Consider the following 19,716-nt stretch of genomic DNA (forward strand, 5'->3'; position numbering starts at 1 on the left):
TTTCGCGGGTTCGCAAATAGCCTATACCACGGTTTTTCAAAAAATATTAATTAAAAAATACTTTGCAGCTTTTTTCCCTATACCACGTTTTTTTCCCACCCAATGATGTCATATGTCATCACCAAACTAATAATTTTTGCAAATAAATAACAAAAAAAATAATTATTGTTAATAAATAATTATGTTTATAAATATCAGGATCACTAAGTGTCTTATTCAAAGGTGAGTACCAGTAATAATGGTGAGTAAATGGTTGTTACAAAAAGATATTGACAAAATTGAACGGGTCCAAAGACGGGCTACAAGAATGGTGGAAGGTCTTAAGCATAAAACGTATCAGGAAAGACTTAATGAACTCAATCTGTATAGTCTGGAGGACAGAAGGAAAAGGGGGGACATGATCGAAACATTTAAATATATTAAAGGGTTAAATAAGGTCCAGGAGGGAAGTGTTTTTAATAGGAAAGTGAACACAAGAACAAGGGGACACAATCTGAAGTTAGTTGGGGGAAAGATCAAAAGCAACGTGAGGAAATATTATTTCACTGAAAGAGTAGTAGATCCTTGGAACAAACTTCCAGCAGACATGGTAGATAAATCCACAGTAACTGAATTTAAACATGCCTGGGATAAACACATATCCATCCTAAGATAAAATACAGAAAATAGCATAAGGGCAGACTAGATGGACCATGAGGTCTTTTTCTGCCGTCAGACTTCTATGTTTCTATGTTGTTAAGGGAATGGGAAATGGTAATTTAGGGGTTTAAAGTGTTAAGGGAAGGCTTGTGATACTGTCCATAGCCAAAAATGGTGTACAGTGGTACCTCAAGATACGAACCCCTCGTCTTACGAACAACTCGTGATACGAACCCAGGGTTCAGAAAAAATTTGCCTCTTCCTACGAACTTTTTTCGTGTTACGAACGCCAAACCCGAACTTCCGGGTTCAGCATTCGGAGGCTGCTGGAAAGCCGCCCGGCTGTTTTAAAAGGTGACAGCCGGCGGCGGGGCTTCTTTCCAGGTTCGGGAGGCCACTTTGGGGTTTTGTCTGGGAGAGAGGGCAGGAGGTCCGGCGCTGGGGGAGGGAGTCAGGAAGGTCCTCCTGCTCTCCCCCCCCAGCGAAAAACACAAAGACGGTCTGACAGGCAGGGCAGAGCAGCCTGGAGCAAAGGGAGTCTGAAACCGCCGGCGGCTTCAGCTTCCCATTGCTCCACGGGCGGCGGCTGACAGCCTTTGTATTTTTGGCTGGGGGGGGAAGCAGGAGGCGCAGGATCGGCGGGCGTGGGGCGAGGCAGCAGGTCTGCATCCTGGGCGGGCGGCGGGCGAGGAGGCACGGCCGAGCGGGCCAGCGAGGGTGCATCCAACTTGAGGGGCTGGCGGGAGGAAAGCGAATGCCACGGGGCTGGGCTCGGCTCCCCCCTCGGCTTCCCCCCTTACCAGCCCCGCCGCGGAAGGCTCCATTCTGTTCCCTGAATGGAGACCGCCGGCCGCTCAATCGGGCCGGCAGGGAACAGAATGGAGCCTTCCGTGGCGGGGCTGGTAAGGGGGGGAACCGAGCCCAGCCCCGTGACATTCGCTTTCTTCCCGCCCGCAGCCGAGACTGATCGTGGGCTCCTTTGCAACCTCGGAGAGCTTCCAGGGCATGAAAGCTCACGAAAACCAGGAAGCTCTCCGAGGTTGCGAAGGAGCCCACGATCAGTCAGTTGCGGGCGGGAGGAAAGCGAATGCCACGGGGCTGGGCTCGGCTCCCCCCTCAGCTCCCCCCCTTACCAGCCCCACCACGGAAGGCTCCATTCTGTTCCCTGCCGGCCCGATTGAGCGGCCAGCGGTCTCCATTCAGGGAACAGAATGGAGCCTTCCGTGGCGGGGCTGGTAAGGGGGGGGAGCCGAGGGGGGAGGCGAGCCCAGCCCCGTGGCATTCGCTTTCCTCCCGCCCGCAGCCGACTGATCGTGGGCTCCTTCCCGACCTCGGAGAGCTTCCTGGTTTTCGTCCATGTTGGATTCGCGAGCTTTCATGCCCAGGAAGCTCTCCGAGGTTGCGGGGGAGGGGGGGAGCCGAGCCCAGTCCCGTGACATTCGCTTTCCTCCCGCCCGCAGCCGAGACTGATCGTGGGCTCCTTCGCAACCTCGGAGAGCTTCCAGGGCATGAAAGCTCACAAAAACCAGGAAGCTCTCCGAGGTCGGGAAGGAGCCCACGATCAGTCGGCTGCGGGCGGGAGGAAAGCGAATGCCACGGGGCTGGGCTCGCCTCCCCCCTCGGCTCCCCCCCTTACCAGCCCCGCCGCGGAAGGCTCCATTCTGTTCCCTGAGTGGAGACCGCCGGCCGCTCAATCGGGCCGGCAGGGAACAGAATGGAGCGTTCCGCGGCGGGGCTGGTAAGGGGGGGAGCCGAGCCCAGCCCCGTGACATTCGCTTTCCTCCCGCCCGCAGCCGAGACTGATCGTGGGCTCCTTCGCAACCTCGGAGAGCTTCCAGGGCATGAAAGCTCATGAAAACCAGGAAGCTCTCCGAGGTTGCGAAGGAGCCCACGATCAGTCGGCTGCGGGCGGGAGGAAAGCGAATGCCATGGGGCTGGGCTCGGCTCCCCCCTCGGCTCCCCCGCTTACCAGCCCCGCCGCGGAACGCTCCATTCGTGGGCTCCGTTACATCTTCCGCTGCCAGCCAGGCCATGCTGGCGGCAGCGGAACAATCGCCTTCCTCCCGCCCACAGCCGACTGACCGTGGGCTCCTTCCCGAGCTCCCTTCCTGAGCCTCCCGTTCTCTCTCCCCCCCCCTCGCCCCTTCGCCTCCCTGTGTTCCTAGGAGAAGTGCTGGGGGTTGAGGCAAGACAGACCTTCTGCTCCTCACCAGCACTTCTCCTAGGAACACAGGGGGGCGAAGGGGCGAGGGGGCGGAGAGAGAACGGGAAGCTCAGCATTCCGTCAGCTGCAGCGCTGGCTGTCAACTTTTCTTTTTAGCACTGGGCAGGAGCTGACTTGCCTCCCCAGTGCTAAAAAGAAAAGTTGACAGCCAGCGCTGCGACTGATGGAATGCTGAGCCTCCTGTTCCCCCCCCCCACCTTGCCCCTTCCGGTTTCGGCGTTCGGGAGACCGCTGGGTTCCCAGCTGTCTCCGAACGCCAAACACCAAAGCCGAACTTCCGCGTTCGGCTTCAGGAGACAGCTGGGAAGCGGCGCGGCTCTTTTAAAAGGTGACAGCCAGCCTGGGGGCTTCCCAGCACCCCCGAACCCTGTGCTGGGAAGCCCCCCAGGCCGGCTGTCACCTTTTAAAACAGCCGCGTGGCTTCCCAGCAGTCACGGAAAGCCGTTTTTTTGCGGGGGGTTTTTTGGTTGCACGGATTAATTGACTTTACATTGTTTCCTATGGGAAACAATGTTTCATCTTACGAACCTTTCGTCTTACGAACCTCCCCCCGGCACCAATTAAGTTCGTATCTTAAGGTACCACTGTATTTACTTCCGCATCTCTACTTCGCGGAAATTCAACTTTCGCAGGCGGTCTTGGAACGCATCCCCCGCGGAAATCAAGGGAACACTGTATTACTTGTTGTGAAGGCATGCAGGGGTCATTTCCTTTGTCATTCTAGTCCAATGATGGCAAATCTATGACCCACCTTAACATTTTGGGTGACATACCAGTGTTCATCAACACCTATTTTTAAAAGAAGGGGGTATACCTTTGTGCAGCCTCTAGACCCCTAGTTCCCAACGTATGGTCTACGCCCACGGGGGGGCAATTTGATTTTTAATACGGTAATTGGAACCTTGTTTAAACCAAGTTAATGGCCTCTTAGACTTCCACCACATGAGTAGGAGTTTACTTTTTGAACAGTAAGAATTATATGTCACGGGGAGAGGGGGCATCAGGATTTTAGAGATGCTTAGGTGGGGCATGGCCAAAAAAAGGTTGGGAACCACTGCTGTAGACTCTCCAGAAATGAATTTGTTTAACTCATGTTTTATTTTATTTTTTGGCATTTCTTTATGCAGTACATAGCACACATGACTGGACTGTATTGTTTAAAATAAATGAAAATATAATTTTTTCTCTCTTTTGTTCAGGGTTTGTTTGTGAAAGACTAGCCAAATCAAGTTATGGGTTTTCTAAATTTTTGATACACAGAGGTTTGCCATCGCTGCTCTGGTTCCAACTGTGAACTCCATAGAATAGAAATGAAGTTTTGAATAAGTTTCTACCCACCTTTGTGTAATTATCTGCTAACTTGCACCAGTGAAGCAAACCATCCAGCTTTGGGCTGGGCCAACACTATCTAGATCTATCTGAAAAGCCTCTGATCAAGCCACCATACTCCTGCATTCTTGTTGTGGAAGAATTATTATACACACATCACATGACTGGTTCGCATATTAATCAGAAGGGAAGGTGGCATAAAATTGCTGTCAACTAAATAATCTGTGATGTGTCTTATTTGGAAGTTAGTACTATGTGTGAACACATATAAGGTTTAAAGCTCAGCTGGGGGACTGCTCACATGTCCACAGACGAGGCTACATGTGCCACCTATAGCACGCATGCCATAGGTTTATCATCACAGGGCTAGACTGAAAGGGCCAATCCCTGAAAAAAAAATATGAAAGGCAGCTTCTACCTTGCAGAAAAGATTCTCCCCACCCCACTTCTACAGAAATTACTTTTCACACATAACTCATGCCTGGTGACTTCAGTTAATTTTAGGATTATAACACTGGTCAACACAAAAAAATCACCAGCAAAAGTAATATGTCAGTTTTATGGAGTTTGATGTGCCGATTCCAAAAATATGCTTATTTTGCTCTTTCACATAAAGTGTCTGTTATAGAAGCATTTTTGTTATTACTGATACGTAGATTACTGCTTTCTTAATATCGCCAGTATATTTCCTATACCTTTTGATAATCATGCTGCTCCATGGAAACTGTACATTTAAAGTAATAAGTCGATTTTAAGCTTTTTTTGAATGTATTCTTTTTTTGTATTGAAATTTTACTTCTAGAATAAACAGGGAAGATACAACCCCATTTTTATGTTAAATGTATGTTTGTCAGTCTTGTCTATTTTAAGAAAATTAATAAAATTTATTGTAAAAAAAAAATGAAACTGTATCTGCTACAGAAAAAATATATACATTTTTAAAATCAGAAGAAAAAATGATTCAAAAAAGTACAAGGTCAACCGCGATGATTACAAAAAATATGTTTGTAGACCTGTGTAATTTATGATGATATGAACATTATTTGGTTCTTGCATTACTATACTTTGAAAACTAGAAAGAGACATGATTTTTTCTGATTTATTGAATATACCATATATCTATCAGCAGATTCCCTTTCCTGAATGCCTATTCCTTGCTTGATCCTTTGTTAGTCTATCACTTTCCTGTTCTTTAGAACTTCATATTTTAACATCTCTGCATTTCTCTTTTTTCCAAAGGCTGCAGCCATGGCTACCTCAGCAGGAACCGTGTCTGAAGATGCTGCAGAAGAAGATGGTGGGGGAAGGATGTCTCACACCTCTTCTGAGTTCTCTAAGCTCAGCTCGAAGAGTGCCAAAGAGAGACGAAACAGAAGGAAAAAGCGGAAGCAAAAGGAGTTCTCGGAAGGAGAGGAGAAGGGAGATCTTGAGAAAGTATTTAAGTCAGAATCAGAAGATGGAATGAGGAGGAAGGTCTTCCGCTTGACAGACAACAGGCTTGGCCGGAAGCTCTCCATTATGAACCAGGTAAAGCCTCAGTTCTCAAAGCAAAAATTTTCACATCTGAAGTTTATATTGTGCCAAGGCTGTGTGAGAGAAGGATGGGCTTCTCTCACACAGCAACATGTTCCCCTTTTAAAATCAATGTTTTAATTTGACTTTGTGCATGTAGCAATCTTTGACACAATGAAGGCTTTGCTTCTGTTCCTTCAAAACTTTGCCTAGACTACTACCGGTAGTCCTCCATCTACAACAGTTCACTAAGTGAACATTTGAAGTTACAACAGCACTGAAAAAAGTTACTTATGACCATTTTACACATGACCCTTGCAGCATCCCCATGATCATGTGATCAAAATTCAGACACTTGACAACTGGCTCATATTTACAACGGTTGCAGTGCCTTGGGGGGGAGCGGTCATGTAATTATCTTTTGCAACTTTCTGACAAGCAAAATCAATGGGATTCACTTAACAGACTCTAAAAGAGGGCAAAATTCACTTAACAACAGAAATTTTGGGCTTAATTGTGGTCATAAATTGAGGACTACCTGTAATCTGACATGTTCAAGTAGTAAATGGGAACAAGAGAAGAGTGGAAAGTAAATTAGAAACATAGAAACATAGAAGTCTGACGGCAGAAAAAGACCTCATGGTCCATCTAGTCTGCCCTTATACTATTTTCTGTATTTTATCTTAGGATGGATATATGTTTATCCCAGGCATGTTTAAATTCAGTTACTGTGGATTTATCTACCACGTCTGCTGGAAGTTTGTTCCAAGGATCTACTACTCTTTCAGTAAAATAATATTTTCTCATGTTGCTTTTGATCTTTCCCCCAACTAACTTCAGATTGTGTCCCCTTGTTCTTGTGTTCACTTTCCTATTAAAAACACTTCCCTCCTGGACCTTATTTAACCCTTTAATATATTTAAATGTTTCGATCATGTCCCCCCTTTTCCTTCTGTCCTCCAGACTATAAATTATGTATTTAATTTGAAATAATTGCTCAATTGCTTGACCACAGGTCAATAATATATTTGTCAGGTATTTTCATGAAGTATTTATTTATTTTTAATCCAGAATGTCATTTGGTACTTTATGGATTCTTGCCTCTTGCACAATTCCAGTTTTGTCTTCTTCTTGTTTGTTTTCCCTTTCAGTCACTGCTTAGCATTCCAGGATCCCCATATCTCTCTCGACACAACAGCAGAAGCAGCATTTTCAGCTTCAAGAGAGGGTTCCGGGACCCTGGGTCAGAGAATGAATTTGCTGACGATGAGCACAGCACAGTGGAAGAGAGCGAGGGCAGGAGAGATTCACTGTTCATCCCAATCCGAGGCTACGACAGGAAAAGCAGCTACAGCGGTTACAGTGGTTATAGTCAAGGAAGCCGATCGTCACGCATTTTTCCCAGCATTCGTCGGAACGTGAAGCGGAATAGCACTGTGGACTGTAATGGGGTGGTCTCCCTGATCGGTGGCCCAAACTCTAACATCCCCAGCGGGCGTCTTCTGCCTGAGGTGAAAATAGATAAGGCAGCTACCGATGACAGTGTAAGGAAGTCAGTGAGTAGATAGTCTAGGCATGGCGGTCTGCCCTTCTTTCTGCTTTCCTGTATGCCGCCAAATGGATCCCTGATGGAATGACTAGAAATTGGTTTGACATATGATCGTCTGAATCCTCTTTCCAAATTATTCTGCTTTTAACCCTTATTTTTCCTTCTACCTATTCCCATTTTCTTCTACCTCTTCCTTTCTAAGAAAATAATGGCTTGGAAGATTTTTTTTAAAGGAATATAATAATGATAAATGTGCTATTTTTTACATTAAAAGTATGAAGTTATCTTTAAAAATACCAAGAAAAATATCTGGGTCTGAATGAGGTACAGAAGATTTTTTTAAATCCCACATGTATAAATAGAATTAATTCTGTGTAATGTTTTCCTCACAAATTATTTATTTCGTTTTTCAAGCAGCTTTAGTTCGTAGTTTAAAAAGCAAGAGGATTGAAATAAAATGTAATAGAGGACCCTATATACAGGTAGTCCTTGCTTAATAGCCTGTTGCTTAATAACCATGTGAAAGGTGAACAAACACCTCCCCCAAACAAAATTAACTATTAAGTACTGATAGTTATGCACACATGTACACGCATACACAAGCACAAACACCTGGTCACACAATCACATTTTGGGTACTTAGTAACCATCTTGCATGTATGGTTATTTGCAGCATTCCTTGATTATATGTCCACAATATTCAATGAATTTTTGTTGGGGTTTTTTTTTTTGCCAGTTTCTGGTAATTATTTCTGGTTTCCGGCAAAAAAAAATGTCCATTGATGAAATGGATTTCCTTAACAATTGTGGTGTTTACTTAATGACCACCTCAAAAAAGGTTTTCAGATCATATGATAACCCACTTAAATGAATGAATGAATGAATGAATGAATGAATGAATGAATGAATGAATGAATAAATAAATAAAGCAAGCAAGCAAGCAAGCAAGCTTGCACCTGATGTGGTCTGCCACTAGCCAGCAGAGCTGGTGGCAGATTCGGACAGTGAGGAGGTTGGGGAGGAACATGGGCCAATCCTGGAGTCTGGGGAAGGCTCTGAAGTCCTGGAGTCTGGGGAGGGCTCTGAGGCAGAGATAGGGCCAGGTGTGACAGTTATCAGCTACCTTCGGAGTTGGAGATAAGTGGGGCTGAAGAACAGCTGAAGCCTGTTCCCAATGTGCACCTGTGCAGAACTGTCAGGAGAAGGGAACAACTAAGAAACAGAGGTCGACTCAGGAGTAAAGATACAAGGGGATGCTGAATGGCCCCTCACACAGGAAAAAATTAGGCGCAAAAGGGGAGTTGTGTTTGCAGGAGATAATTATTTTGTATTATTAGTGGGAAGATTTGCTTATCTGAAAGACTCCCTGTTAAGTATTTCCTTGTATAGCATTGTGTCTGTAAGCTATCATCCTGGCAACTATCCAAGGACTGATAAGGTCTTTGGTTGCAGTTCATCCTTGAAAGACTGTTTGCCGGGACATTGCTGGATGTAAATGCTAGGAATTCACATTAGCCAAATAAAAAGGGTTTTTTGGGGGGACAAGGAGTCTGTTTTGTGATTTGGTGAAGCCTAGGTCAGAAAAGTACCATAATTAACTTTTAGCTATATAGGCTGCAGATGTCCTGAGTTGGGTTGTGAGATGGGGAGAAGGGCAGAGACTTCCCTTCACACTCTGTAATCTACAAATAATGGCATTTCCGAATGTTCAGGGTACTGAGAAAAAAGATGATCTTCTCATAGTGAAAAGAAAGAGACTACAGGTTGTTCTTCACTCATAATATGTCAGGCTGAATCCCAGTGACAAGACAGTAAAATCCAATCAAGTTTAATTCCTTATTTGTTTGCACCTGATGCAAACAGACAGAATCTTGGCAAACTAAAGTTATAACCTTCTATCCTACTAGATACAATTTGAGAGATTCTAGGATGAGACTACCCTGAACATCTTTCCCCCTTCCTCCATCCAATACTGAACTATGCAGTCTCTTAATCTGGGCCACTTTCTGGGACAGCTCTGAGTTTGCAAAATATACCTTCTCTGCTGCTGCAGGTGCACATTCCATCACCTAATAGTAGCTCTTGTAATTTAGAACACTATAGAATCTCCTTTAAAAGATGATCAACAGAGTTTTTTCTAGGACACAAAATTATGTTGCCTATTAAAAAGAGAGAAAGCTTTGCCTAAGATAGCTGGCTTAAAATGAAAAATTGCAAAATTGTCAATTAAAAAACCTGTTATTTATTGTCTCTCATTTTAAATTAAAGACACACGTTCCTTTGTGGATAGAAATAGTAAGAATTCAGAACATATTTATATTAACAAAGGTGAAATGGAGAAAATATTAGAAGGTTTCTTTGTGTCATGTATGTTTCTACTATTTCTCATACATATAAAAAAATAAAGAACATGGGTGTCAAACTCAAGAATTGGGGGCTTAATTTGGCCCACTAGGTACTTAGATCCGGCCCACCCTTGAAACAGTGAAGAACCAGCCCCCAGTGCTCCTGACAGTGACAAAAGAGCTTGGGTGGGCCGTATGAGGCTCTCCCGAGCTCTGTTTTTTCTGGCAGAGGTTTTCAGGAGGTCATGGTAGTTGAAAATGGAGCTTTGAAAGCCCATTTTCTCTGGCAGGGCATTTGAGCCACCACTGGTGCCCCTGACATGAATGATGTTGAGCTGGCCATGTCCACCCTAGCCACATCCACCCCACCCTGGAGGTCAAATGCAACCCTGATACGGCCGCCCATGAAATAGAGTTTCACTGATATAGAAGCTATAGAAGATTAAAATACACTTACAAAATTAGAACCCATTGACATATATATTTAAAAATAAAAAAGGATAAAGGAGAAGGAAGATATGAGATACTTCCATCACCTGCACACAGCAAATCTTATTGGTATAAACATTTAATACAAATTTATATTATTTGTATTAATTTTTATACCATTGATATAGGGTTTATTATCCCTACATCAATGGTATAAATACAATTATTAATATCCAGATGCAATTTAGGTTGACAAAAGGCACATGAATCAGGAGTCCCAACTTGGACTAGAAAAGTGAATGAGGGGATTTATTTTGTTGCCTAAGACAACTTTTCCAATCAAGATCGTCTCTCACTTTCTTAAAGCGTCATTTTTTTCTAATTTATAATAATACAGCTGCTTTACTACTAAAGTAAAGTGAAAAATTCATCAGTGGCAGAAGAAACACTAAGAAAAAGCTCTTTTGTCCTTGGCTGATGTATATAACATCAGTCTTGCTTCCTGCCTATGAACTCCAAGCTCTTTTTTTCCAAACACACACCAAAAAAATGAAATCCCAAATGTTTTTAACTCTTGCAAGCAAAATTAAATTATTCCTCCCTGAGAATGTTTGAAGCCTTTCCTAATTAATTTCAGTTTAGTTCCTACCCTTTTCCCTAGTTAGCATGTTAGTATACTGTGTTGTTTTAGAATTTATTTCTCTAACAGCATGCAAAAATTACAAGTTGCTAACAACAGCATGATGCATGGAAAAACATTTTGAGATATATTGCTATGTTACATACCAGTTTCCTGATATTTTCCTTGCACAGGGACTTCCCAAGCAATGCCTTGTTCAACTAATCACTACATATGAGAAACCATTTAGGGAATATTGAATATTCACCAAATAAAAAATAGATTCCAAACAGCAACGTATGTAGACCCTAAGCAACAGATAATTAATTTGTTGATCTTAAAGCAATAATGAATCAAATTATCTGTAATACAATATAGTTGCGTTTGCTTCTAATTACAAAGAAGTATGGAAGGAACCAGTCAAAATTATCATACTTTTTGGAGTATAAGGTGCACTTTTCCCCTTCCTAAAAGAGAGTGGAAATGTTGGTGTGTCTTGTACACAAAATAGAGCCATTTTGGGCTTCCTGAACCTCGCACATCCTGTTTTTGCCAAAAATGGGGCATGCAGAGGGTTTGGGAAGTCTGTAGAGTGCTCCTGGGGGCTGGAGAGGGCAAAAACGCGACGGGTTGGGGTTTGAGAGGCTGAAAATGGGCCAATGTTTCACAAAAATGAGGAGCACAGAGGTTTTGGAAGGCCTGCAGAGTGCTCCTGGGGGCCGGGGAGGGCAAAAAGGTGACACGTGTTTGGGTTTGGAAGAAAAAAAATGGTATTTTTGCCCTCCCCAGCCCCCAGAATGGAGGCCTCCCAAACCCTCTGATTCTGAATTTGATTAGAACTAAATAGGAAGATTGTTTAACCTTTTCTCATGGATACTTTTTATGATCCAAGTTTTTCCATTAATTGCTTTTATTCTTGCAGGGGAAAAGATTTCCCTTCCGCAAGAAAAGAAACAGGAGGATAATTTTGACAGTGGAAGCAATATCTGCTATATAATCCAGATCTGATAAAGGAGTTGAAAACAAATTTTATCTTTTCAGGCAAAAGCCTATTTAAAGAGTAATGTTTTAAAGAACATTAATGGATTTTGCAGGCAACCACAGAAGTAGAGATTAAGAAGAAAGCCACTGGGTCACTTCTGGTGTCAATGGACCAGCTGAATGCTTCATATGGAAGAAAGGATCGAACCAATAGTATAATGACAGTCATAACAAATACCCTTGTAGAAGGTATGTGTAATAGAAATGTATCCATTTCAATGAGTTCTAAGGTCCCTATATTTCTAAAGATTATTCTCTTTTCTGTTAATCAACCAGAGCAAAACATCATGATAAATACAAGGATATTAAAAGTATATACTGTATATCTTATGAAGTTTCAAAGTTCAACCAACATCCAAGTCTCAGTTTATATGCATTATTTGATTTATCAGGCATATGTATTTTGTGTCCCATTTTTAATATGCTCATTGTTATACATGTTTCAATTTTTTTAATATCTAAAAAGAATAAATCTGTAAAACTGAATTGGGGTAGCAGAGCCAGCAAATTAAGAATGAGTCATTCTGCCATTAGGTTTCTTTGAATAGTTTGAATTTTTGAATAAACTATGTGTTCATTAATGCTAACTTGGTTCTCATTTTGTTGTGATGCTATAGAACTGGAAGAATCCCAGAGAAAATGTCCCCCTTGCTGGTACAAATTTGCTAACACCTTCCTCATTTGGGAGTGCCACCCACACTGGGTGAAGTTAAAAGAGATTGTCAACTGTATTGTCATGGATCCTTTTGTGGATTTAGCCATCACTATCTGTATTGTTCTAAATACTCTTTTCATGGCAATGGAACATCATCCCATGACCCCAACATTTGAGCATGTCTTGTCTGTAGGAAATCTGGTAAGCAGTTCTTGTGTTAAAAGTTTCCCAGTGGCAGGTGGAATGATTAAGAACAGTATTTATTACTTAACTTTTATTACTTTTATAAGTACCATATTTTTTCAGAGTACAAGACGCACCTTAGTTTGGGGAAAAACAAGGGAGGGAATTCTGCCTCTGCCTCCCAGCAATTTGCCTCCCAGCAAACAGCACAGATGATATACACTATTTGCTGTGTATTTCTGTGCATGTATGCCTGACCCATAGAAATAGCAAAAAATTGGAGAAATGTACATTATGGCAGTATATTAATGCCAAAAAGTTTTCTTAAATGTAGTCACATTAACTCCTCCCAATTATTTAAATAGAACTACTCCAAACATGACTAAGTCAGATAAACTGCCTTATCTTAATACTAAAACAGGACACTATTACATTTCAGACCATACTTGTACAGATTCTGTTAAAATTGGTGTGGATTTTTGGAAGTATAGTTATTCTCTGCTATTTAAAAGAAGATACAATATCACTGGGCCTCTTCAAATCCAGAATTTATTTTAAAAAGCTTCTTCATTTTGTTAAGTTGTCTAGAACAATAATAAAACAGTCTTTTAAAAATAAGTCTAATAATTTGAGCATATTACAGACATTTATAGTTATTGACTTACCTCCTTGCATCACGTTCAGCAGAAAATAAAAATCTGCCTCTCCCTTCCAGCAATTTGCCTACTTGCAGCTAGTTCCAGTTCTAGTTTAGCAGGTGGCCAGCCTGCCTGCCGCCTCAAATCAGCTGAGGGTCGGGAAGTTGACAATGAGTTGCTTGGCTTAACAGGCTCTGTTCTGTTTGCTACAAGGAGGTAAATTGCTGGGAGGCAGAGGCCAAAATGTAGGGGTGACTGCATTCGGTGTATAAGATGCACCCATTTTTTTCACCTTCTTTTTTCAGGTAAAAAGGTGCATCTTGTACTCCAAAAAATACGGTAATTTAAGACAGCAAAGGTACAAATACTCCATCCTATCATGTTTTCCCCATAGCAACCACCATGTGAAGCAGTTTGGGTAGAGAGAGAATAACTGGCCAAATCTGACTTTCATGCCTAAAATTGGACTTGGGCTTCTCATTTCTAGGCCAACACCTTCAACCACCACCAGCACAAATCCTGGATATCTGATTACTATTTTATAATTGTAGAAGAGTGATTGAATTATTCACAACCTCTGTGTCAGATTAGAAAGCTATATTTTGTTAGACAAATTCAGAAAATTAAGCTATGTTTGGTTCCACAAAACTCATTTCATTCATACTATTGCCCACAGAGCTATTTTGGGACCATCAGAGTTTTGAATGAGATGATTGTGTCATTTGTTTAAATACTCATCAAATCAGATAGATAAGGGCCAGGATTATATTTGTTTTATTTTTTAATATATGAGAAGACCAAGGGATTTCTTCCTGTTCGTTTTGCTCTTTATAGCAAAATCACAGCACATTTATAGCAAAATCACAGCACATTTATAGCAAAATCATTTATAAATTTTTGGTGAAGAGGGTTCATCCTGCTTTTTGGAATAACCCTATGTGATTTTTTTAAAAAACACTAATGTCCCCAATATTGCTGTTTATTTTACTATTATTTTATTATCTCATTTTCCTTTTCTGAGATGGTTGAATATCCACTGTACTTTCTCTTCTTCACTCCACAATGGGATTTCTTTGGAAGACTAAAACCTCAAGTTGACTCCCAGGATAATTTTTCGCAGATTTCCTCTACATTTCTTGTGGTGAAACAAGCATTTAAATTCTAGGGGGGAAATTGTCTTGTTATCAAACTGCAGCTAGGGATTTTTTTCCCTTCCCTTCAAAGTTGACAAACCCATGTTAATTTGGTTTAAATGTTATCTTTCTTTTCAGGTTTTTACTGGAATTTTTACAGCTGAAATGTTCCTGAAGCTGATAGCAATGGATCCCTACTACTATTTTCAAGAAGGGTGGAACATTTTTGATGGATTTATTGTCTCACTCAGTTTACTAGAACTGATGCTAGCAGATGTGGAGGGGCTTTCTGTGCTGCGATCTTTCCGATTGGTATTCCTTATTTATTTTACACATTGAACATTGGCTCTAATGTATGTTTATCTGGATATAAACATAAGAAACTGCTCTTTGGTTCCATGCAAACAAATTACTATTTGCTAATGATGCTTGAGAGATTGGAATTTGTGAAATGCTTTAATTGCCAACCAAAAAAATGTTCTTTTGGGAGGGGGGGTGTCACTGTGATTTCTGTCTATGGTTTCTGTCATTATATTGCTCCATTTCAACTCTTCTATAGATGAATGAAGTAAGCATGGTTGCTTTTAATGGTGCCCTATTTCCAACTGATGTCTTTTTCACCCAGTGGAATAATGGAGAAATACATATCATATTTTTGGAGTATAAGATACACCTTTTTCTTCCCTAAAAGAGGGTGGAAGTGTTGGTGCATCTTATACTTTGGCCTCCCAAAGGCCCACCCCCACATCCAATTTTTACAAAAAAATTGGCCTATTTTTGGGGGGGGAAATAGGGTGCGCCGAGGATTTGTGAGGCCTGCAGCGTGCTCCTAGGAGCTGAGGGAAGGCAAAAACGTCCCCTTTTTTGCAAAAAAAAAGTGGGCAATTTTTTGCAAAAATTGGGGGTGTTTCTGCCTTCTCCCAGAACCTAGGAGCACTCTGCATGCATCCCAAACCCTCAGGACACCCCGTTTTGGCAAACAAAATGGGTGAAAAATGGACAATTTTTAGCAAAAATTGGGCCATTTTTCCCTTCCCCCAGCCCCCAGGAGTATGCTGCAGGCTTCCCAAACCCTCTTTGTGCCATCGTTTTTGCAAAAATGGGTGAAAAACACATCTGTTTTTGCAAAATATCAGGAGCGCAGAGGGTTTGGGAGGCTTGCAGAGTGCTCCTGGGGGTCGGGGATGACAAAAACTTTTTTTTCTTACTTATGTTATGTTGTAAGCTACCCCGAGTCCTCGGAGAAGGGCGGCATATAAATCCAATTAATAAATTAAATAAATAAATAATGATTAGCATTATCTACATTTCAGAAGGATACCAGTAGTTAAAAAGAACCACATTGTTTATCAAGGTGAACTGAATTAATTGAAAGAAAAAAGATTTTTACAGCCTGTTAAAATTGCTTTTATAGTGTCATATGGCAATATGTAATATATAGAAGTATATTCCTGGAAGAGTAAAAATATTCCCACTCCTTAAGGCCAAATGGATCTCAAGACTAGATATTATGTTTTCACGTTTGGCACAATGTACAATGATAATGATTGACTGAAAGGCTTAGTGAGGAGCCTTTCCATCTGAAAATTCATAGTTATAATTCTTTATCTCTAGAGGTGTCCTGTGTAGTGTTTCATTAATGACAGTCAGTTAACCTCACTTGAAACTGATTCCTCTGTTTCTATAAGTACAGTGGTACCTCTACCTACAAACGCCTCTACTTACAAACTTTTTTTAAAACAACAGGGTGTGCAAGATTTTTTTGCCTCTTCTCAAGAACCATTTTACACTTACAAACCCAAGCCTCCAAAACTGTAACCAGAAAAGGCAGGGAGAAGCCTCCATGGGGACTCTCTAGGAATCTCCTGGGAGAAAACTGGGCCTCCACCCTCCCTGTGGTTTCCCCATTCACACACATTATTTGCTTTTACATTGATTCCTATGGGAAAAATTGCTTCTTCTTACAAACTTTTCTACTTAAGAACCTGATCACAGAATGAATTAAGTTCATAAGTAGAGGTACCACTGTATTGTTTTATTGGTTTCTCTATGTGTGTCCTTCCTTTCCCCATCCACCCACTTTAATTAAATATGTATGTTTTCTCCCTCATCTTGCAGCTGAGAGTCTTCAAACTGGCAAAATCCTGGCCAACTCTGAACATGCTGATAAAAATCATTGGTAATTCAGTGGGTGCCTTGGGGAACCTGACCTTGGTGCTGGCCATCATTGTTTTCATATTTGCTGTAGTGGGGATGCAGCTTTTTGGCAAGAACTACAAGGAATGTGTCTGCAAAATCACCCCTGACTGTGAACTTCCACGATGGCATATGAATGACTTCTTCCACTCTTTCCTTATTGTCTTCCGTGTACTATGTGGAGAATGGATTGAAACTATGTGGGACTGTATGGAAGTGGCAGGACAGGCAATGTGCCTTATTGTCTTCATGATGGTGATGGTCATTGGAAATCTGGTGGTCAGTAAATATCTATGGTTCTTTTTTTAAGTGGGAAGTGAATGGCTATATTGTAATAATCTAATTTGTCATTTAGGTAGAAGACTAGGGGCTCTATGTAATGGGACTGAGCTACTCATATAGGTATTCATTTTTCATGAGTAGTATCATTCTGAGATAGTGTAAGAAATTCAAATTACAGCACCTGTATTAAACCAGCTAAAAAACAACTTATAAAGAAGGCTTCCAAGGAGAATCATGATACCCGAGTCCTTACTGAGTGCTAAATCCAATGTTGAATCTGAACTAGCAAGAGGTTTTGGGTAATAATGGACTTAGCAATGTTACCCATATATATGTCAGTGTGTGAGAAGGGGAGGGAGATTACTTAATGAAATATTATGAAATTGCAGGACACTAGAGCAGGGGAAAAAACTTGTATCATTTATGTCAGACAGAATACTGGTCCCATAGTATGTTTCATATTTTTGTATGTTACATAACACTGGTCCCATAGTATGATTCATATTTTTAAAATATGAATATGGAAAGCCTTCCATCTTTTCAAACTGCATACAACTTTTTAAATGTTCGTGTCTTTTTTAAAAATGAACATTTTAGTACTCTACGTGTTTTATTCTATTCCTCTCAGCTGTACAATTTTATTCCTGAATTAAATGTTTTAATTAAGCCAGCTTCTCAACAAACAATAACTCTCCAGAGTTATTTATCGGGAAAGGTGTCAAAATGTATTGGGGGCTTCAGATCTAATTTTCATATAAAAGCTCATTTTATCTGGCTAATTTTCAATTTCTTGTTTTGTCTTTCCTCTTGAATTCGTGTTTGCCTTTTTTTTTTTACAAAAATTTCTTTAAAAAGAGAGTATCTAAAATGACAGAAATGGGTGCCCTCAAGAATAAACTATTAAGTTTAGATTGACTGATTAACTGATTGTGTTCTATCAAGTAGTGGGTTGATTCTTAGCAACCACATCAATAGATTTTTTTCCCAGATTTATCTGTCCCCAATCTGGTTCTTCAGATCTTCTTATGGTGCACCTATTGCCAACAGTAAAGTTCCATAAAATTAAAATTATTTCTACACTACTTCTAATTTCATATTTCTATGGGATGTTACAATAAAAGACATTGTCTGCACAATTCTGATTTTTGTGGATAAAGACACATCAGAGCACCTTTTTTCAAAGCACTCATTGCTATTCTACTCCTATTCTACTCATACTTCTTGACTAGTGGCATACTTCTTGACTAATGATTCCTTTACTGTGGGTAAACAGAAGCTATTTGCCATCTTAGTATCTTCATTATCAATTATAAGGCTGGTTTCTGTACCTTTTGACATTCTTTTTTTCTTTTCTTCTTTAGTCTTAATCCTATTTTTGCATACTCTATTAAGACTCCTTAATAGAGTATGCAGTATAGGCAGTGGTGGGTTGCTGCCAGTTCGGACTAGTTCACGCATACCGATGGTGAAAATTTTCACCTGCTCACTGAACCAGCGGTGATGACTGCCTGTCCACGCCCCTTAACCGGTTATCCAGTCACCACAACTGGCAAAGAACCCTCTGCGCATGCACAGAGGGTCATTTGTGCAATGTGATGGGGGCACAAAACACACTTCTGTCACGATGCGAACTGGTATCTAAACTGATACAGTTTGTTGGCCAATATGTCATTCTCCAGATTTGCTGGTATAGTGTGGTTAAAATCTGCATTGATTGTATATCTGTTGCTTTACACTTTTTTATGGATACAATATCAATTTCTGCAACCTTATGACACAATATGAAGTACTGATCTAACTTTATTTTGAGTTAGAGATTTTTATAAGTAGGGAATATTTTGTAAGGTATCTTGGAAGTTGAATATTTGTCCATAGCATCTTCTAGCGTGCCACTACAAACTTGGGACCTCCTTCTAAATTTGGATATCATTTGGAAGACTTTCCTTATTTTTCTTTTTTCTTTTTTTAAAAGTTAATTATTATTTATACATTTTTTTCTGATTTTTCTTTGTCTGCTAAATCTTTCCTTTGAGATCTTGTAGTTTTTTACTTTGGTTTCTCTTCTTGTCAATTTCCACTGTTTGTTCTGACACCCAGTTTCCTTTCTTCTGTTTCTTCATCTTTGGCAACCTGTGTTCACAGTCATCCATTAACAGCCTGGTGGGCTTCATTACACAGTCCTCCTTATTCTGTATCAATGAGATTCAAGATTCTGATCTGATTGCTGATATTCTCCTTGAGAATTGTGAATAGATGTTCAAGATTATTTTGTAGATACTGGTTGACTTTCTTTTCCCATTTTAGCTTGATTTAGAACTTATAAATGTCAACTTGTTCCACAATCAGATCTTGGCCATGTTTTTACTATTACAACTGAGCTTTTCAACCTCCTTGCACCAATGAATATTTGAGTGTATCTGATATCTGGTGATGACCATGATTATAAGCATTATTATTTTGGTTGTTTTAATAATGTCATTCTCCTGCTTCATTTCTGTTTCCTAAGTCTTACAATCCAAACACATTTCTTTCTTAAGATTTCCAACTTTGATACTCCAGTCTCTTGTTCATCTGATCTGTTGATTTCAGATTGAATTTGGTCATAAAACACATTAAACATTTTATGCATCAGTGTTTGGGGCATCAACTTGGATAATCATCATATTAATGGTTGTCTAAGAAGTCTAAATGATATTATTGATTGTATTGTAGCTAAATGCAAACCCTTTCTGAGTATGAAATCAATGCTATTCCTTTTGAGTTTTTTGTGTACTGAATAATAAACTATATTATTTTCTGAGTGAAAGGGTCCAATTCTAGCTCACTTCAATTGACTGATGCCCATATTTCAATGTACAGTCTATTGATTTTATTGTTCATTGCATTGAGCTTTACCACGTTCAAACTTACATTCTGGGGTCCCATTATAAACATAATTAGTC

At 40.7% G+C, this 19,716-nt stretch overlaps 1 protein-coding gene across 10 annotated transcripts in view; it reads left to right on the top strand.

Annotated features, from left to right (window-relative positions):
* SCN8A (sodium voltage-gated channel alpha subunit 8) overlaps nt 1-19,716 on the top strand; it is an 88,417-nt gene that overhangs the window by 38,583 nt on the left and 30,118 nt on the right. For 6 of the 10 annotated variants that reach the window (XM_070740495.1, XM_070740492.1, XM_070740494.1 and 3 more), the window contains 6 exons: nt 5,432-5,719; nt 6,856-7,215; nt 11,741-11,876; nt 12,305-12,543; nt 14,435-14,608; nt 16,415-16,771. In XM_070740495.1, coding sequence (XP_070596596.1) covers nt 5,432-5,719; nt 6,856-7,215; nt 11,741-11,876; nt 12,305-12,543; nt 14,435-14,608; nt 16,415-16,771 — 1,554 coding nt within the window. Of the gene's footprint in view, nt 1-5,431; nt 5,720-6,855; nt 7,249-11,740; nt 11,877-12,304; nt 12,544-14,434; nt 14,609-16,414; nt 16,772-19,716 lie in introns of all 10 variants that reach the window. The other 4 variants (XM_070740490.1, XM_070740489.1, XM_070740491.1 and 1 more) reach the window with 3 other exon arrangements.

This window comes from Erythrolamprus reginae, chromosome 2, assembly GCF_031021105.1.
Source record: "Erythrolamprus reginae isolate rEryReg1 chromosome 2, rEryReg1.hap1, whole genome shotgun sequence".
In the NCBI taxonomy this organism is placed as follows: domain Eukaryota; kingdom Metazoa; phylum Chordata; class Lepidosauria; order Squamata; family Dipsadidae; genus Erythrolamprus; species Erythrolamprus reginae.